This window comes from Scylla paramamosain, chromosome 27 (genome assembly GCF_035594125.1).
Source record: "Scylla paramamosain isolate STU-SP2022 chromosome 27, ASM3559412v1, whole genome shotgun sequence".
In the NCBI taxonomy this organism is placed as follows: domain Eukaryota; kingdom Metazoa; phylum Arthropoda; class Malacostraca; order Decapoda; family Portunidae; genus Scylla; species Scylla paramamosain.
Genome location: NC_087177.1, coordinates 1,569,212 through 1,590,354, shown reverse-complemented (window position 1 = coordinate 1,590,354; position 21,143 = coordinate 1,569,212). Strand labels below are relative to the sequence as shown.

The 21,143-nt window shown below is 36.6% G+C and overlaps 1 protein-coding gene across 3 annotated transcripts in view; it reads left to right on the top strand.

The window, feature by feature from the left end:
• Positions 1 to 21,143, top strand: part of LOC135114011 (maestro heat-like repeat-containing protein family member 1) — a 33,357-nt gene that overhangs the window by 5,134 nt on the left and 7,080 nt on the right. Inside the window, exons 6-25 of one of the 3 annotated variants that reach the window (XM_064029616.1) lie at positions 809 to 962; positions 1,261 to 1,394; positions 2,091 to 2,240; positions 2,419 to 2,603; positions 3,397 to 3,540; positions 3,633 to 3,795; positions 4,601 to 4,780; positions 5,975 to 6,043; positions 6,538 to 6,706; positions 7,040 to 7,178; positions 11,458 to 11,617; positions 12,240 to 12,535; positions 12,686 to 12,823; positions 12,952 to 13,060; positions 13,961 to 14,107; positions 15,342 to 15,365; positions 18,702 to 18,911; positions 19,567 to 19,717; positions 20,194 to 20,328; positions 20,912 to 21,014. In XM_064029616.1, the coding sequence (XP_063885686.1) occupies positions 809 to 962; positions 1,261 to 1,394; positions 2,091 to 2,240; positions 2,419 to 2,603; positions 3,397 to 3,540; positions 3,633 to 3,795; positions 4,601 to 4,780; positions 5,975 to 6,043; positions 6,538 to 6,706; positions 7,040 to 7,178; positions 11,458 to 11,617; positions 12,240 to 12,535; positions 12,686 to 12,823; positions 12,952 to 13,060; positions 13,961 to 14,107; positions 15,342 to 15,365; positions 18,702 to 18,911; positions 19,567 to 19,638 (2,643 nt within the window). In that variant the 3' untranslated portion in view covers positions 19,639 to 19,717; positions 20,194 to 20,328; positions 20,912 to 21,014. Of the gene's footprint in view, positions 1 to 808; positions 963 to 1,260; positions 1,395 to 2,087; positions 2,241 to 2,418; positions 2,604 to 3,396; positions 3,541 to 3,632; positions 3,796 to 4,600; positions 4,781 to 5,974; positions 6,044 to 6,537; positions 6,707 to 7,039; positions 7,179 to 11,457; positions 11,618 to 12,239; positions 12,536 to 12,685; positions 12,824 to 12,951; positions 13,061 to 13,960; positions 14,108 to 15,341; positions 15,366 to 18,701; positions 18,912 to 19,566; positions 19,718 to 20,193; positions 20,329 to 20,911; positions 21,015 to 21,143 lie in introns of all 3 variants that reach the window. The other 2 variants (XM_064029615.1, XM_064029618.1) reach the window with 2 other exon arrangements.

The following is a 21,143-nucleotide window of genomic DNA, read 5'->3' as shown; positions in this document are numbered from 1 at the left end:
GGAACAGTACAGAAAATCATTACATTAATACAAACATATCATTGGCTAGTTGTAAAAATTTAAATGCCTATGGCCACAACAAACATGTATGTGCTCCTAACACTTCACCTACAGATTTTATTTTCACAAAGACACTGATACAGTGGAAGAAATCCCATCATTGAGTAACTTTGTAGATAATTAGTAATAGCTGATAACTTTCTGAAAGTTAGGATGTGAACCTTGCAGTTTTGAATATAAGGACAGAATGACACATTGTAGGGCAGGCATCTAATATTTCCCTTTCTTGCCATTTGATGTCAAAGGAATTTGGCATTGCTTCTTAGAATCATAAACTTATTACTTTTTGTAGAATCTTAGAAAAACTTGCAAAATTTTCAGTCTAAAATTTTCTCTTATATCACCAGCTTGGTTCTTGCAACAACTATAAAAAATCTTTAGACAAAAAACTTGATTTCATAGACAGATTATTTTACAAAACTTTCTGGTACCTAAGAAAAAATTTTTGTCGATAGATTATATTTAAATTTGTTTTTTTAGCATGTGTCCTCAGATGTAAGAAAAAAAAAACTTTTTGCTGCTTTAGGTACTTATTAATTTATCTATAAACTGGCCCTGTAAAAACACAAGGTTTTTAAGACCCAAAGTTTTCTTTTTTACTATTTTATTTGGTTCAAATATGAAAAATATACATACAGTTCTTCTAATGATATCAGATTGGCCTTTACAATAAGTATGTACTGTTTTAATAAAAGAAACATTCAAGTATAAGCTTGAAAACCAGTTTTTAATCGTTTTACCCAAATAGATGGAGCAGCTGCATTTGTATGAAAAGCAGCCAACCCAGCTGTGCTTCCTCATGTCTCTCATCGGCATCACCCTCAAGCAGTCCACCAGCAAGACCTTCATTGCCACCAATCTCACCACACTTTTCAACACCATCAACCAAAAGTCCCCCAGTGGTGAGAACAAATAGTAGATTTTTTTTTTCTTCATTTAGTAGTTATATAATTTCCATGAAATTTCTTTAAAAGAAGAAAAGATATTTTCTTTCTGATTTGTTTTGCTTCAAGTCTGTTACTTTTAACATCTGGAGTAATATAAAACTGCATCAGCCTAATTTTAATGTTAAGAGATCCATAGTTGAAATTAAGGTACCTTATCTCTCTCTCTCTCTCTCTCTCTCTCTCTCTCTCTCTCTCTCTCTCTCTCTCTCTCTCTCTCTCTCTCTCTCTCTCTCTCTCTCTCTCTCTCATCCAGAGCGAGAAAATTTTGCTCTGTGTGTAGGGACAGTGGCAGCTGTCCACAGTCAGCTGGTTCTCACACATATAGACATGTGGCTCAAAGCAGCAGATCCTGCCAAGAAGCCCATATCTTTTTTCAGCTTGATTAAGGTATGCATTAAAGGTTTTGAGTAAAGAAATTGTTCCAGCAAGTGTGCATCAAATGCCTTAATTTATTTATTTGATGTATTATGTCATATCCTATGATTCTGAAAGAATTAACAGCTGAGGAATGTAGGTTGTGAAACTTAGCATTTTGGATTGGCTTTATCACCAAAAGAGAGAGTAATATGGTCAAGAGAGTCTAGTAGATGTTGAGTGTGACAAAGTTCTCAATAAACTGCTATCAAAGTGCTTAAATATTGTACAGATTAGGAGGTCAGATGGGTCAGGAAGTAAGAGGCCAAAATGTGTAAAAAAGAAATGTATTAGAAGAAACAAAAGTAGACTTATCTTTTCAGTGGCTATTTCTTGAAGTAACCTAAACTACTTTTAGATCTTATTCATTGATCTCTTGTTTTTATAAAATCACTGCAGTGATCACAGGTCATAATATCAATGAAGTTACTTCTGTTATGGATTCTTTTTGCAAGGTATGGGAATATTTTTGGGGATTCTTAAGGAATGACATTATGCAGAATTTAGGATTTAATTATGCACATGATTGATAATAATAATGTGATCTATTGTACTGTGTTTGAACTTCAAAGTTCAATGTACCTAGTGTGATAAATAAAGACATGAAGTTGTAGATGGTGTTAGTAGTAGTGGTGATAGTGTTCATTTCTGCCATTTTGTCAACAGCAGGACACACGAGCAGAAGAATGCTCCTGGACAAGGGCCACGCTGGTACAGTGTCTGGGCCAGGTGGCTGCCCTCACACCCCCTGAGGCTGATCAAAACTGGGTGGAGGGACCCATCATGCTACATCTCCTCAATATCATCAACAGTAACAAGGTAAACACAATTACAAACACAGCAAATACAGATGTTCATTAGAATATCACTAATAGTAATGAGCTGCACATACAGTGTATCAAATGTGAGGCAAGAGAATTAGCAACTGGGCAATGCAGAGAGAGAGAGAGAGAGAGAGAGTTTTTCTGTTATGAAGCCTTCACTATAACTCCCACAGAGTGACAATGTGAATGAGGCTGTACTGCACACTGTCAGCAGTATTGCCCGGGCACGTGTCACCCAGCAAGGCAACAGCTTGCGTCAGCGGCCACTACTCATCACACACCTCATAAACACCATCAAGCCTGACAACATCCCGATTCACATCCTTGCAAGCACTTTTCAAGGTCTTAGGGATCTTGTGTATCCTTTTTTTAAGTAAATGATACAAGTAGGCCCTGTGAGCATTAGAAATGTGTATACAGTCTTTGAACAGGAATGCCAGCACTGTATTTCTTGGCTGGCTTTTGAAAGGATGTTTATAGTAATGATAGAATGTCTTGTGCATAAGTTGATTTTTATTTCAGTTTTGAAATAATAGTAAAAATATTTACAAAATGTTTCTATAGTAAATCATTATTTTAAATCAGATAAACTTATTGACATGGAGATTTTCTCTCTCTTTTCAAAGGAAAAGGAAAAATAAATACATTTATAGTATGCAGATTCATGTCATGAGCTTCAGAATAGAGGTTACTATTGTCAGTCCTTCATATATTCAGTTAATTAAGATTCTTTATGTAATCATTCATTAATTAGAAGTTTTCATCTTTTATTTATAAGCTAATGCTTGTAATGTTCATTTTTAGTCATCTTGGTTAAAAACTTGGTAACTGCATATCTAGCTCTTCCTTGCTGTTTAATATATCATGATTGTACAAGTTTTGATATCTTACTTTTCAGTGCAGTATGTCTGTGTGTGTGTGTGTGTGTGTGCGCGCGCGCGTGTGTGTGTGTGTGTGTGTGTGTGTGTGTGTGTGTGTGTGTGTGTGTGTGTGTGTGTGTGTGTGTGTGTGTGTGTGTGTACTACACTATACACATATTGCAAGAATGAGGAGATATAGCAAAATATATCATTCATCATTCATTTCTATATTAACTTTTTTTTTTTTGCTCTTTGTTCTTATACATCTGAATGACCTTAGCTTTGAACCAGAGCACTAGAACCTGAGTTGAACGTGGAGGAGCGAACCATCATCCTGCAGTCTGTGTTGACTGCCTTCATGCCTCGCTTGGCTCAAGTGGAGACCATGGATCCCTTGCTCATCAAATGCTTTGCTCAACTTGGTGTTCTCATCAGGTATGCTTGACACAAGTCCAGAAATGTTTGCATGTTCATGGCATACTAAGAATTGATAATATTCTGTACAACTGATAATGTTAATATTTCAGAACAATTATCCAGAAGGACACCAACCCAGCCACTCTTGATGATGTGACAACATTGCTTCAGTCTTGGACAGTCTCCCCAACAGACTTGATCAGAATAAAGTCTGTTGAGCTTCTGCACACCACTCTCAAAACTTACTATGATCATGTCACTTTTACTGTTGAGGTATGAACAAACTGATGAAAGGTGTTTTTTTGACATCACTACTATAAGTGTGCCATGGTTCACTGTGTATTGTAATGTATTGGATCATTAGAAATCTAGTCTGGATGATAACAATATAGAGGTTTATGTAGACTGCACTGGAAAATGAATTACTTAGACATTTATTTACATAATTAATAATGTTGAAGAATGGTTTTAGTCATAAGATGGAAGTGCTTGCTGTAAGAGGTCTATCATACCAAGATATTTTCTCTCTGTGGTTGTTGTGTAAGACACAACTATATCTGATGCTACCTGACTTCATTATGCCAACAGTATGGATACCTTTGACATGATGTCATTCAAAGGGTCACATGCTGTTTGTATGATTCATAAGCCATCATAATTTTGTTATAATTTCTCGTTTGCTTGTCAGTCAACATATTTAAATAATGTCCTCATAAACTTTCTCATCACTTCATTTGGAATTATTTTCACAAGTGCAGAAGACAGTTGTTGTTTCTTTCCATTATTCCATACATTACATATATATATATATATATATATATATATATATATATATATATATATATATATATATATATATATATATATATATATATATATATATATATATATATATATATATATATATATATATATATATATATACATATATATATATATATATATACATATATATATATATATATATATATATATATATATATATATGTATATATATATATATATATATATATATATATATATATATATATATATATATATATTAAACAGAAATATGTAAAATTTTTGCATTATTCAGGGTCCAACAAACTTCAACCAGACATGCCAGCTGCTGGCATTCCTTGTGCCACGAGTGACTGACCCAAGCCCTCTGGTGCGGTCGCAAGCAGTGGGTAGCATATACATGGTGTTAAGGATTGCTGGCCGCTATACGGGACTTACACCTGACCATCAGGACAAGGATCTGGACACCATTAAGGTTTGTTCATGACTTAGACCAATGTTTAGTAAAACTCTAATGTGACTAGCATCTTAATTTGTATTTAATACGTTGCCACAACTGTCGAGCAGTTGGCTGAGGTGATTCAGACCCACACTGTAACACAAATTTCTTGCCTATTCATTTCACTCAAATCTGGGAAGTACAAATTCACATTTGGAATTACACTCATAGGAACCTTTTCAAGCATCATGTGCATAAATAATGTTTATGTGTTTTATTTACTGATAGCTTCAAAAGCAAAGCATATGAATGATAGTTATAAGTGGTAAGTATACATCTACATATGTACTTGACAAGTTATAATGAGTAACGAGTGATCTGGCAATACCACATGTACATACTAGGAGAAGAATACAGAACCATGCTATAATGTATGGTGAATGAGTTGGCACATCATAATTATCAAACTTGTGTGTTCTGGGCTTCCAACACCTCCATGGTCATCAGTGCAGAAATGTGGGACATGCAGGTCTATGGTAGAGGGGCACAAAGTCACATCTGCCCTGTCACAGCACTCAGTGCACATGGTGCTTGATGAGATGGTTTTTTGTCCAGCACAGGTTGATGGATGATGGCACTGAAGTCAGCAGATAGGGAGTTCATTTTGCTCTCACTACCCTGTACCCTCATAGTGCACCCCTTTTAATTGTGCCTCCATTATCTCCACATTACAGACTCTTAAACTCTCTCTCTCTCTCTCTCTCTCTCTCTCTCTCTCTCTCTCTCTCTCTCTCTCTCTCTCTCTCTCTCTCTCTCTCTCTCTCTCTCTCTCTCTCTCTCTCTCTCTCTCTCTCTCCCTCTCCCTCTCTCTCTCTCTCTCTCTCTCTGCTAGTAACATTTACACCGCAAAGGTATACCTAAAATAATCAGTTGACCCACTTAACAGTACACTATAGACACAAGTGTTTCTGTTGTCAGTTCATACAGAGGAAAACAGATCCCAAATTACAATCTTAATTAATATCACATAGGTTGCCTAAAATTCTTTAGCACTTCCTTTGACAAATTTTAAAAGATTATGTCATAAAAAAACAGACACAGCAGAAGAGAGCTATAGTTTGTGAATGTCTGAAATAGGCAATACTTCAGTGTTCAGTATTTGCTTGATGTGAGTATCTAGTTCTGTTTTGTTAGGATGTCATATTAATGAAAATTTGTTTTTATCTACAGTCAGTAGAAGAGCAAATTTCTGCTGATGATCCAAAGAAGATTGATGGATTAGCCGAGGATGTTGCTCAGGTATGCAGTTTATAAAAAACTAAACACCATGTTGCCCTTGCTCTCTTATGGGATGGTAACACATCTTGGAGACTGAAGAATTTGTGTGTGTGTCTATACTTTTTAATGTTCATGGTCTATAGGGCTGGTAGGCATCTCTGTAGCAGATATTTTGTTTTGGGGCTCAGACAATCATCCCTTTCAATTTTTGGAGGCTCAGATGGTTGGGGAGGTTCATCTGGGAAATGGGAGCACTTGAGCTAATGAAAAATTGGAAAGTTTTGAATATCTGGTATCTAAGATACTTTGGTGCCTGATATATGCTTTGCTCTGCAGACATTGCGCTCAGAAAAATTTTTAATTTTAGGAGCTTTTTGGTTTTGAGAAAATTAGATTAAAGATTGCAAACCTGTAATTACATGGGAGATGGTAAACCTGAGAATAGACATTGAAAACATATATTATGTAAGGCAGTAATTACAATGTATCTTCATAATGAACATTTTATCTTTCAGGTGATAAGCAACAAGTTGTCATTTGTTCAGCTGCGTTCCTTCTTGTCTTGTGTGGTGGTTGGGCTCCAGGATCGTCTGCCAGCATCCTCAGCTGGTGTGGCACTCACTCTCATCTCAGTGTTCACCCTCAGGGGTCACCAACTGCACCAGCACATCAAAGAACTTTTAGGTAAAGTCTTGGCATTGAAAGCATAACCACCTTGAAGTATCAGAGATGTAAATAGATCGGTAGACCAACAACACAATGTATTGCAATCTTTGCAGCATTGTTTTGTCATACTTTGCTATATACTTTAAGCCTCCCTTATGAACTAGCAACCATTTATTTATTTATTTATTTATTTATATTGATTTATATGATGTATTTAATTTACTTATTTAATTTACTTATTTATTTTAGTTTTATTTTAGTTTTTACCTTATTTTATTTATTTATTTATTTATTTATGTCATTTATTTATCTGTTTTTTATTTGATTTATCTATTTGTATTTTTGTCTCAGAACTTGTGTATAACCGTCTGGAGAAGGTCCGTGACAGAGAGACTCGACAGAGAGCAGTGGAGGCGGTCACTCGACTCTCTTCCCACAACCTGAATCAGGTGCTGGATGTTCTGCTGATCTATCCTCTGCCATATGACAAGTAAGTTAGAGAACTGGTGACACGTGAAAAAAATATTTTAATGTCAACTTAGATTTAAAGTTATTATGCTGAATGTGAAAGCTCTGTATCTCTAGAATTGAAATGAGAAGTGCCTGTGGTAAGCAGAATGGAAAGGAGGAGTAATGAAATTTCTTATAAAAAGTTAAGTTTATTATGAAAGGGAAATCAAAGGAATTGTAGTAGGTATTGCATACAGCAGAACATGGCACTTGGAAATGGTTTCATAACCTGAAGAGAGTAGATGAAAATTATTTCATGAAGATATGCATGTGCAGGATAGGCAATATACTCGTACATCCAAAAGAGAACTTACAAATGACAAGAGCCTACATTTAATTACAGTATTTTCTGATCGATATTGTGTCATCATAGCTGTGTCATCAGAAGCAGATTTATTGTGTGCAGTGCTTCACTGAGCACAGTGACTGCACAGCAAGGCAGCAGTGTCCTCTGCCCTGCAGACACACCCTTTTCATGTCCTCAATATAATAATGAACACAGGGTGTGTCCACACAGACTGTCACACACCACCAGGTGCCTTGCAAGATCATACAGTGACTGACCACACCCTTCCCATCTGTTGCCTTGATGTCCCCCACACCACTTTGCCCTTTTCTACTCTGTTTTCGTTGATGATCCCAGTGGCGGCTTGTCAATAGGGACTGCGAGACTGCAGCCCCCCCCCCCCCCCCCAGTGGATTTCTAGGATTCACGAAAATAATGTTAATTTATTTATGTTTGACTATCATTCACATGGAAACACCAATTCTCATATGTTTATATGAAAAAAAAAAAAATACTGCAAAACAATGAAGTACGGAAGTTATTTACTATTTAATGATACGAAAGCGGGGAGAAATGGGGCGGTAGGCTTCCCGGGAGGAATGGCGAGTGTGGAGTGCTGCCTGACAAGTTTACGTCAGTGTGTAGCGTATATGGGTGGTGTTAGTACGCGTCTGTTTCAACTCCCAGCCTGACAGACTTTTTTTTGTGTGTGTGTGTGTAACCACGCCTACACAGTGGCTGCCAAGGCTTACCCATGAGTTAAACCTTCTTTAGTTGGTAATGAGGAAGGCGTGGGGCTCTAGCAGTGGACACCAGAAGGCAGCAGTGGGTGAAAACAAGCAAAATAAAGAAAAGTTTGGCTGTGAGAAGGTGCTAGACAGCCAGCCATAGTGACGAGGAGGCAGGAAGATAGGTCACCACCACCACCATCACCACCACAGGGAAATAAGGTCAGGAAGTGTTAGAATAAATTTAGGTAACTTAACGTAACTTTTTAATGAATAACTGAACAATCCACGGTTTTAACTCATTTTAACGCATCTCATCTAACCTCCAGCACAATATATCCCTGTGTCAGCCTCGTCTCGTTACTAAAAACCGTAAAATTTAACTTAATGAAAATGTAAACAATCTGGGTCGTCTCTATTTATCAGCCATTATCTATCTTATCTGTGAGTGTTTTAAACCAATACTGTCGCAAAGCGGAGCCACATGACCAATCTTTAATATCCGCTCGTTAGATATACCTGCCATTACTTAGTTTAAGTTTGGCGAGGGTTTAAATGAGTGAGAAGGGTTGGTCGTCCCCTCCACTGGCCCCCCAGCGCCATCTTGGATAAGGCTCCCCAGCCCCCTCCGGTTCCAATATTATTTTTTTTATTTCCTAAGTATTTTATTTCGGCTTGTAGCTAAGATTTTATGGTTTTTAAAAATATTTCGTTGTTTTTTAAGTTATTTGAGCGCGTGTGTTGCGTGAAAAGTGGTGATTTTGGCATTGTTTTTGTGTAAATAAGAGGGCCGTTTTCGGCGTATTTTTTTACGGGGTCAAAACTAGATTTTTTATTTCAGCCTTTACTAGGTTCTTATTGGTTTTAAAAAATAGTTGGTGTTTTTTTAAGTGTGTTGCCGTCCCGCTCAGTGAAATGCGTGCACCGCACACTTGTTTTTATTCGTGTTCAACTTCCAATAATATTGAATTTTTTTTCGGTAGATTTTTTATTTGTGCTTGTAGCTCACTTTAAATGGTTTTAGAAAATAGTTCAGATTTTTTAAAGTGTTTTCCGTTATGTTTAAGCCAGAATGGGTGGACATTTGAACGATTTTAAATGGGGTGAAGATTCCAACAGTTTCCAGATACTTCTTTTTAAATATCTTTAATACTACTGCGTTTTGAAATGTGTTGTTATTTGTGGTATTAGTTTAAATGTGTGGCAATTCTGAATTTATAAAGCATTCCTGTCTAGCTGCGTTTTTTAGAGGGGTCATTTTCAAAATGAAATACGTACGTAAATAACGGCCGCTGTGACGTCATTAACCCCCAGCGGTGACGTCACAAGCCCCCCCCACAGCCGTGACGTTATCAGAGTGGTACCTTCCCTAACTCCCTTCCAGTCCCTTCCAGTAAATATTCAGTGTTTTTTTTCAAGGTATTTCAAGGTGTGTGTGTGTGTGTGTGTGTGTGTGTGTGTGTGTTGCCTTGTCTTTCGTTGTACATATGATTATGCTGTGTGTGTGTGTGTTGACTTGTCTTTCGTTGTACATATGCTTATGCAGTGTGTGTGTGTGTGTGTGTTGCCTTGTCTTTCGTTGTACATATGCTTATGCAGTGTGTGTGTGTGTGTGTGTGTGTGTGTGTGTGTGTGTGTGTGTGTGTGTTGCCTTGTCTTTCGTTGTACATATGCTTATGCAGTGTGTGTGTGTGTGTGTGTGTGTGTGTGTTGCCTTGTCTTTCGTTGTACATATGCTTATGCAGTGTGTGTGTGTGTGTGTGTGTGTGTGTGTGTGTGTGTGTGTTTGTTGCCTTGTCTTTCGTTGTACATATGCAGTGTGTGTGTGTGTGTGTGTGTGTGTGTGTGTGTGTGTGTGTGTGCTGCCTTGTCTTTCGTTGTACATATGATTATGCAGTGTGTGTGTGTGTGTGTGTGTGTGTGTGTGTGTGGGTTGTCTTTGTCTTGTCGTTGTTGTGGCTCGGTGAGTGTTCTTGCGTCGGTCTTATTTTCGATCGTGTTTTTCAATTTGTCAGGGATGGTTTTAAAATATTATTGATCAGTGATGGCTTGTGCTCAATCTTGATTATCATAGATGGTGTAAAATCACAGAAACATCGTATAAAATAGTATTTTTTTTTCTTTTCCCAGGTAGGCCTAGCAGTATTTTGCAAAATGGCACAAAAAGCAAAGACGGTTTCTGCATTGAAAGAACTCAGTTTTTCAATTTTCAGTTTATTGATCTGTTTGCACAAAACAGGAACAGGAGAATGGACTTCCTTTTCAAATAGCCTAAGCCAGCACTAAGGAAGTCAAGCATTTACTGTTAGGATAAGATCTAAAGAATTAAATAATTATCTATCTATCTTTATAATCTATCAATCAATGGCATGTTAAACAATAACAATAAAAGCATTTAAGATTTTATTTGTCTGAATGTGAGACAGCCCCCCATCAGTAACAGTCACGAGCCGCCACTGGATGATCCCACTTTTATACCCTGTCCTTGGCCCTGACCTCACCCTCACCAGTCCTTGCTCCTTTTCTCACAACAGTTCATCCTTTCTTCTCATACTTTGATAATCCCACTCTTGTTCTTTTGCCTGCGACCTCTGTATATCCTTTTCCATTTATACTTTTTAGTAAACCTACTTTTGTACTCTTACCCCTGACCCCTACATCTTGACCTCCTTCCTTAGTACAGTATAAGCATATGTTACTTGTGAAAGGTTATAAATTTATTATTGCCATACTTGGGTGAGTTTTTACGCACTAACATCAGGAAGCCTTACCGTAGAGTTTTTGGCTACGTAAAAGTTATAGCTTTACTCAATATAGCACACCCTCAAGTATCAGAAAATTTTCAAATATGCTGGCAAGTACGGTACTTAGAATGAAAAAAGGAATGAAAACGTAAGAGGACAGGCATTTGCAAAGGAATCTGTGAATAGATATTGAAAAGCTCCAAGGAACAAACAGTGAAATAGATAGGTATGGAAAATTATTGATCTCTTGTATACTGTAGATAGATGGAAGGTATTCATATGATGTCATGCTTTAGGTTGTAGTTCAAGGGTTAATGATTAATAGTACCTTTGGAAGACATTATCTCCTCCTCCTCTGTGTGTGTGTTGTGTATGTGTTTGTGTCCTTTGCTGCAAGAGACAAAAATTGGTGTACATTATATTATGGAATGTAATAAACAGAGAGGTGTTTGTGTGTGTATGTTTTCTCTGGTTAGGTAATGGAGCACTTCATTATTGCAGGGGTGTGTGTGAGACATGGCACCACATTGGCCGGGATCCCATGCTGTGTTCTGCTGCCCTCTCATTTCTTATCCAAGTTTTGGAGCGCACACAACTTTTCTCTGAGCAACCAACCACTACAGAAGCAACTGTTAAAATTGCTACCATTCCACCTCTTGCTGTAAGTATAATCTATGTTAGTTAATCATGTAAGCTTCTTTCAAAGCACAAAAAAGGCATAATACATATTGAGACTTAGTGTATAGTCTAAAGAGGTCTGAGAAATGTGATATTACGTAAGAAAAAAGGAATATGAAAAGGTTTTGGTAGGTTTTGATTAGGAGGCGGTGATGATGGTGTTATGTAGTATGAGTTCTGTAATATTTTAAGGAAGTAAATATAAATTTAATGTGAATCATGCGGTATACCAAACAAAGATTGCCATTTACATAATGCAGCTTATATCCATAGGAATAAAAATCTTGAGGGAGAGGTTGACATGAGTAAAAATGGAAACAGGCAAGAAGAGGAAGATTATATAACATAGTTCCATGTTGTAAGAGGTTGGTCAAAAATTATGTGAGAGGCAAAGTGTGCAAAGTGACCTCTGGAAGTTTTCGCAGTATGGAGAACTGCTAGTGGGCAAACATGGATATGAGTAACACCGAAAAAGGCATTGAGAGAGAGAGAGAGAGAGAGAGAGAGAGAGAGAGAGAGAGAGAGAGAGAGAGAGAGAGACGCTCTGCCACATTGTATTCCCCTCATCCTGCTTTACTGAAGTCATTGATTTTTGTGTTCTTCAGGCAATATCTGGACTTTGTGAGCTGATGCATGACTTAAGAGTAGTGAAGGAAGGAGAGTCCTCTGAAGACAGCTGGGAAAAGGTTGAGAACAGCCCTCGTGAAGAGCATTCCCAGACCTGGTCAGCTTCACAGGATATCATAAAAGACAACTTCCCTTCCTTGGCTTCCCTATTACTGCTGCTTTATGGTTCCTATGTTGGGGTGATGGCCCCCCTCCACCAGACTTCCTCAGCCAACTCAAAAAGTGCCTTCAATTTTGTTCCCAATAGAGGAGCCACAACCTTAGTTCCTAGCAAGTAAGATTTTGTTGCACTATTCATAATGTGTGAGGATGACTGTAACACTGTATCATAAACATAGATTTAAAAGTTAATAGCACATACACTAAAAATGTAAAACTTCTGGTTGCATATAGTTGGGTTGATATTGAAGTTTAACTTTTCCAGGATTGTCCTCACATGTCTCCAAGCGCTGATAGATGTGATTGACTGTGCTTCTATCAGTAATCTTTTGGCTACAAAGATCAGAGATGAAAGTGATGAAAATATGGAAATTCATCTTCTCACTGTCTCTGAAACTGTAGCGTAAGTGTTGATTTTTTATCTGTAAAGACTTAAGCACAATATTTGATGAAAAGAATAAAAAGCAGTGCAGTTTGTGGCCCACCTTATATCTGAGCCTTGTGATTGTAAATGCAGTAATGACCTTGCAGAATGTTGGTTCATGAATCCCCGAAGCATATTGAGAAACTAGTCAGCTGTTTGGATCGCCAGCATCCTTATGAGATGCAGCGAATGACTGTAGCAGCAGTGTTTGCCCAGGTGAGACATATCACAGCCATTGAGCATAGTGCTTCATCAGGCACTCTGCATGTTGTTTTTGCATGTTGTTTTACAGAATAAGATGTGAAACATTTTAGTTTGTAATTAGTAATTATCTTTTTTTTTTTCTTTTTACTTCATTTTCACTTTTTTTTCCTTTTAAGCAAAGTAATTAAGGAAAAATATGTGCATAGTACTTATTTATGTCAGTGTGTGTGTGTGTGTGTGTGTGTGTGTGTGTGTGTGTGTGTGCGCGTGTGTGTGTGTTCCCATTGTAGCTTAAATGTATTCATGTAATAGTGTCAGTGAAAGCTAATCCTACCCACCTTGCTTTCCAAGATAGAGAACTGGTGTCTTTATTATATTAAAGAGCAGACTTTACAAAAGCATCACAAACTAAACTTCATAATGACAAATATTTGCCATAAATGTAGTGTAGGGAACAATACTAATGTACTATTGCATCGTTATTTGAGAAATGTGCCTTATTCTGTCTCGTTACCTTTGTTGGCAATGACAGTGTACACCTTTATTTAATTTTTCATCATTCATTTGCATGATTATCCAACCTTTTTTTACCTTAGTGAGCAATATGATATTTTCTGTCTCTGAATTAAAGATTTCAATTTGTGGAGCAAGATTTATCAGGAAATGGAAAGTTGCACATGTACACCATCCTGTCTCATCTGGAACTGAACTTCAGAAGTGTCAAAAATTTATGATACTTTTCTTTAAGGAAACACAAGAAAATAGCTAGTCCTCATGTAGGAGTGTATGAGGTCACACATTGATGATCTCTGTCATGTAATACTCTTAATGATGAAAAAGAAGGTCAACTGTAATCATGACATGCAAACCTGTCTCACCTGTCCAACATGTTGATTGGCTTCTTCCATCCAGTTGACTGCAGAAAAATGTGGAGGTAACTATGAGCTTCTGGAAAAGATCATTGACTGCTTGCTGGGACGACTTAATGACCGATCAGTCCACGTGCGTCGCCTGGCTGTGCGCGGACTCTCAAACTTTGCTCACCTGCAGAATGATCAGGTAACTGATTTATTTATGATTCCTTTCTGTTCTAGTATTTTATAAGCTTCACATTCTTGTTTTGCTTCTAATTATTGTGTTATCTTCACTTACGTCCAGCACAGTAAGACCTTGTCACTTGTGTTTTATGTTTTCTTTTTAGATTTTGTGTGTCTTTAATTAAAGCCAAAAGAAGTGATGTCACTTCCATATATATTTTGTCAAAAATACTACTTATTAACCCTGTCATGTAATTGCCCTCCAACAAAAGGATCATGCTTGTTAGATTTACTGTTTTCAATCCAACCACTTATTCTTACATGCATTTAGGATCTATTAAGGGGATGGCCAGTGCAGAAATCTCTCCATTAATCTTATCCATACATCTCATCATTTCACTATTCACTTGTCTTGGCTCTCAGTATTTATCTATTTGCCTATCTATCTATCTATCTATCTAGTTCCTTTACTCACATTACCAAGACCATCCACCATCTTATATATATATATATATATATATATATATATATATATATATATATATATATATATATATATATATATATATATATATATATATACACACACACACTTTGCCACCACCACTGTATTATCTGCAAATAAATTCATGAGGGAGTGTTTCACACCATTCAACCTCAGTGGTTTACCATAATTCATCTGGTCTTTCATAGTAAGTGTAAACACACTTACACATACCTGTCTGCTTTAGAAGAAAGGGAGTTACAGTTACCATGTTTTAGGATAATAAGTGGACTAGAAAATGTAAATAGGGAAGACCTTTTAGAAAGGACTGTGTAATAACAGTGTCATGAGTACAAATTAAGAAAGAGTAAATTTTAAGCCAGAAGGCAAGGTTGAGAAATGTGTCTACCCTGGCAGAAATATTAATAGCTGAGTGAAATGGAGATGGAACAATCAGAATTTTTATCTTAAGATTAAATTTATTAAAAGTAAGCACAGTATGGAGACAGGATTATGGACACTATTTCAAATATTATATGTATAACATAATTATAGGAGATGCAGCTAAGTAAATGCACATGTTCTTACAAGAGGGATGATTGCATGAAATAAAATAAGTTGTCCAGATTATTGCAAGATTCCAATTTATAGCCAAGTAACTAATACCATAACATTACTTCTTTGGATGGGTTTATCTTGAATCCTAAGCTAGTAGTTAATGAAAGAAAGCAAGTTCTTATTTGATTTTTACAATTCTTTTCTTCTGTTCTAGTGCTATTTCCCACAGTGGTTCTCGGTAAGTCACTATGTTAGATTGTTGCAGTTGTTTTGGGTTTTGTACCTTTGATGAAATCATCCCTGCATGTACAGGTGTCATTGCCTGTCTGGAATCTTAACCCTCAAATTAAGTGAACTTTGCTGTTGCTACATACATATCATTATGCTGTCTTACTCGGGATAGTACGTAGGAGATATATGTATCTATCCTACCTCTTCCTAGTTCCTAGCTTGTTCATACAAGAAAGAACATACTTTTATGAAGTACTATAGAGTGTTGATATGATGCCTGGCCCAGTTTGGAGTTGGTGTCAGTATAATTATAGCAGCCCTTTCCCTTTTTGACCTTGTAGTTAATAAGCCTTGACGGTTGGTGTTACAACTTGGTAGTTCAGAGTGCCTGAGGGAACCAACGCGATGCAGTCTTCAAAGCAGCCACACAAGTTTCCATATTTTATTGTAGAGATTGTCACTTTGCTAGTTGCTTACCACAAAGGAAACACATGCAGAGACTACTTGAGAGCTCCTTTCTAACTCATAAGTGTGTACAACATAATTATGTACATATGTACTTGCAAGAATTTATGATGGCCAGCTTTATTTTTTGGGTCACTGAATCCTAGTTGATTGTTTATACAAAGATGTTAATAGTAATGAAATTAAATATTTTCTTAGAAACACAGAAAAATGAGGTTCAAACATTTTTCTCTCTCTTTGTGTATTGACTTTAAATCATCTCTGTTAGAGGGTGCATTGCACCAAAGAAAACATAGGTAAGTCAGTGCCATGATTAGTTCAGTTTCACTTGATTTGTAGACTACCATTCAAATGATTCAGTAGAATTTTTTTTTTCACTTAGATATTGGGAATTATGCTAAAGTTTATTAAATTTAATGTGCAACACAAAGACTTGCTAGATTTAAAAAATTCCGAGTAAGGTAGAAATTTGTGTATTTTTACCTGTATCTCCCTTTTCTGAATTCTTAAAAGTAGTGCATCCATTATGTGCTATTTATATAACTCCCTTACTAATGTTGTTTGTAGACACTCCATGTTTGCAGAAATTATGTCTCCATGATTGTACTCGTATTTGATCATATATTAACTATCAACAGTATTATTAATAACCACTTTTTTTTTGTCTTTTTCTTTTCAATGTGGGCAGTATACCCATGTTATCATGTAGGTACATTCTCATGGTGTGGCTTCACCATCTATATACAGTCTCTACTTGCTAATATTTTCACACTTCATTTTTAAACTAACACAGCCTTCACAGTCATTTCAACAAAATACATCCAAGTGTTAAGGTTTTGGCAGTTCCATGATCTACCACCATTATTTAATTCTTCTACTTTGCAAAAATGACCATTGATACTTTCATTGTCATTTATTTTAAGAGTAAGAAAGTTAGATACTAATTACCAGATCCCATGGCTGTGAAGGGTCAGATATATCTACATAATTAGGCATGTGATGCTGCTCATGTCTAATTAGATGTGCCGGTGTGATGATGTGCTGAAACCAAATGAAGAACCTGAGGAGTTGTATGAATAATGGAATAACTTTCACTTTTCACTTTTGTTGTAGTGATTGAGAGCACAGAGGGACCAAAATTACTTTGGAACCTGATCATTATGGTTCTTATAGTAAGGTGGTGTCTTTCTGTTCTGGTCAGGGGTGCAACCTCTATCCTTAGTGAAAAGCCTCTCATGGTTAATGATTTGTCCCACCCTCAGATGAATTTCTCACTGTTTATATGGAGTGCTCTAATGGAGTAATATCAGTGGGACCTCCTTTACCGAACAACTTAGTTTTCAAACAAAATTTTTAACTCTTAATTGCTTCGGTTGCTGCACCATAATTTGTTTTTTGAACAAAGTTACTTGATTTCAAATACTACAAGATGTAGCAAAAGCAGCCATTTATAATAACATAATTTATAATAACATGCAATATTCTAAGCAAATAACATGTAATGGGGTGATGAGTTTGCTTCCAAATCATACTCTACCACAGGGATTTTCAAGATTGACACAGGGATGGGCTGCTGTAGCTGTAGCTGTAGAGAAGTCCATAATACAGAGTAGGGTAACACTGTTGTTAGGGAAATGAGTGTGCTGCTGTTGCCACCACCCACAGTAATGGGTGGTGGCATCTCATATATGTACTCCCTTTTCCTAGAAACCAACATCTACATCTGCAAAGTATGTAAGCATGACATTCACATACATGGCCACATTGAAGTTAGACAAGATGAATCTGATCCATTGTACCCAAAGCTCATGTACATCAAAACTTAGAAATTGTCATACAAGAAATTAATGCTCACCATCATTACTGTCACTATACTATGTAATATTTAAAGTTAATATTCAGTATAAAGGATGTCACATTATTGATTTCCCAACAAGACAGTCAAGACCTTTAAAACACCTGTAAACTTCTATATTATTTAAAATTCCACTTATAAACTTTCCACATGGCTGCACCAATGCAATTTGCACATATTCACTACCTGATGATGCACTTAATAATGCACTTATTCACAAGTTTCCTTGTAAATTCCACACTTGTGCAAAGTCTTGCTTAACACCACTCTCTCTCTCTCTCTCTCTCTCTCTCTCTCTCTCTCTCTCTCTCTCTCTCTCTCTCTCTCTCTCTCTCTCTCTCTCTCTCTCTCTCTCTCTCTCTCTCTCTCTCTTTTTTGTGTGTGTTTGCGTGTGTGTTTTTTGTTTCTCAACAACATTGCAAGCAGCCCAAATGTCATTATCAGAAAGCATTGCAATTCTCTCATGAAATACTGTATATGCATAGTCAGTAGTCAATTTTTCACTTGCACAGAAAACCCTTCTTTAAGTTAGGACAAGTGAGGAGGGAATCGGTGGAAAGGACAAAAGGATGAAAGGAGATGTCACAATTGTTTTTTTTCTAGTTTTGCAATGTTTAGCTCCTTCACATAGATTGTTTGTAGTGAATACAACAAATTTCAACATAGTGTGATCTCGTGTATCCTGCTTATAAAAGGTACTGATGTAATCCTCAAGTGTTTTGTCCCTTCTGTAGATCTTGCACATCCCTGATTTATATGTTTAGATAAGGATTTATTAACTTGTGATGTCAGTTGCTCTTTGCCTTTTAATATTATGTAAATGAAAGTGGTTTCTTAATTTAATGAGTTTATTACACAAAGTTCATAAGATTTAACATCAAAGTTGCAGAATATATCTGTCAGCAAGGAGTGGAGCACGTTAGATCAGCACTTTCAGTTTGTAAGGTTGTTCCACAGAATAATGCTACTTAACTGAATGCTATTACAAGGTATATACTTGAAATTAAAGTCAGTATCTCACAGGTTTCAGAGAAACTGAAGGAGATTATTGCAGCCATGGTTGGAGCAACAGACCAGCGTGACACTGGCAGTTCTGAGGAACTGAGCGTAGAAAGTCAGGTGGCTCTGGAAGCCCTGAGAGGCTTGGCTGCTCTTCTGCCTCGATTACCTCAAGAAACTGTCCTCCAGCACACGCCAACACTTCTTATCAGAATAAGACTATTCTCAGAGAAGGTGAGTATTTCAACAGGCAAGGATGTTATCATTGAATTAGTCAGCAAGTTGTGTGTATGTGTGTGCATGCATGCACAAGCACACCATGCTACTGCATTAGCAGTAACCGTAACAGTAACAGTGTGTGTGTGTGTGTGTGTGTGTGTTTTACTATATTTTTCTGTATAATGTAGGTTATTTTCATTCAGCTCTGTTTTTAGGGAATAACATAAACCCATAAAAATGAAAAAAATAAAATAAATAGGGGGATTTTGTGACCTGGAATGGATTAATTCTTTTTACATTAATTTGAATGGGATAAATTGCTTCCCATTTTGAACATTCTCAATTTGAACAGCCCGTCATAAAAACAAATTAAGTTTAAATCACAAGGTACCAATATATATATATATATATATATATATATATATATATATATATATATATATATATATATATATATATATATATATATATATTATGCCTTGGTAATAATAATCTGCATGACCTTGTCCAATTTATCTATCCATGCATGCCATGCTTATGAGGTCTTTCCTCTAAGCTTCCTGTATTCTGAATTGAGTACCTGTCTGTAGTTCTTGTTCATTCAAGAGTTTGAAGCCATATTAATTACTTTTATCCATTGGTATCTACATAGTATTTCATCATGTACCAGACATCAGGTGAAGTGCGAGAGGCAGGCCTGGGCGTGCTGAGGGGGCCTGGCAGCGGCTGTGGGCAGCAGTGAGGAGTTTCGGGAGCATCTGCACCTCCACCTGCTTGCTGCCCTTGTCCACTTGGCTGACCCTCATCCTCCAACTGTTGTGGTATATGGACATAGCCATTCTAGACATTTTATTGGGTATCATATTGTCCACTACAGTTTGGGGTATACAACAGGAGTACAGGCAGCCCATGCCCCAAGACAGGGGGCGTAGTGTGTCTTTGTATTCTCTGCTTGTTGTAAATGTGACTAACAGGGACAAAGCAAAGTGAATGGGGAACAAAGCATTGAAAGGGAGGAGTGGTGCAGTTCATTTTTGAAATTTTAATGCTCTGGTTCTCCTTTTAGGAAATATCTGCATGATGTAGACAGATAGAACTCCAAAGAATATATATATATATATATATATATATATATATATATATATATATATATATATATATATATATATATATATATATATATATATATATATATATATATATATATATATATATATATATATATTTTTTTTTTTTTTTTTTTTTTTTTTTTTTTTTTTTTTTCAAAAAAAAATTTCAACATCCTTACATTTCACAGATGTGCAAGAGTGCATTACAGGCACTTGGGCCACACGTTGGCTCAAAGGATATGAACACAATGTTCCAGACACACCTTATCCCTAGTGGCCAACTCAACTATCATCAATTCATCATTGACCTCACCAAGTACATGGCAAGTAACACCAGCATTTTTATGAGGGAAACAACCTATAACTGTGCAGGAAATTTCTGATGCTAACATCCATGTAACTTACGTAATCAGCAATATTTTATTTTCTTGAAAGTCTTGTAGTAATGTTCATACAATAGAGCCAATATTATTATTATGACATTATCCATAAGTTTGCTCTGACTGAAACAAGTCACTTTGCCATTAGAAGAGCTTTCTCTCTCTCTCTCTCTCTCTCTCTCTCTCTCTCTCTCTCTCTCTCTCTCTCTCTCTCTCTCTCTCTCTCTCTCTCTCTCTCTCTCTCTCTCTCTCTCTCTCTCTCTCGTCATCATCTTTCCAACCATCCAGAAAAATGCTAAAATGATCCCATTTAGGGCCTTCAGAACCATAAAACTAGCCTTGCTTGGGATATAGAGAAGCTCTGTGACAGAAGTACTTCATGACCGTTTTTTCATTCACAGCTCATCTAACATGTATTTTTATTTTTCACAGCTTCCCATCATAAACTTAAATACTGTATGGCTCTGAAGTCTTATCAGCAGTAATATACTGTCAGGAAATATTTTAATTTATATTGTTACTGCAGGTGATAGATCTGAAGGACCACATTGGATTCTTCATTCAAGCAACTTCATCATATTTCAAGAGCCCAGAGCCCTCACTGCGTAAGGCTGCTGCACTTTTAATAGGTAAGTCTTTTGCTTCCTTGAAAGTACTACATAAATTTTACTGCATAAGGTTTTAAGTTTCATGTAGTATCAGGTTGGTACAAATCTTCTGAACCCTCAAAATTATTACATGGAGAGTGGTAGAGAAAA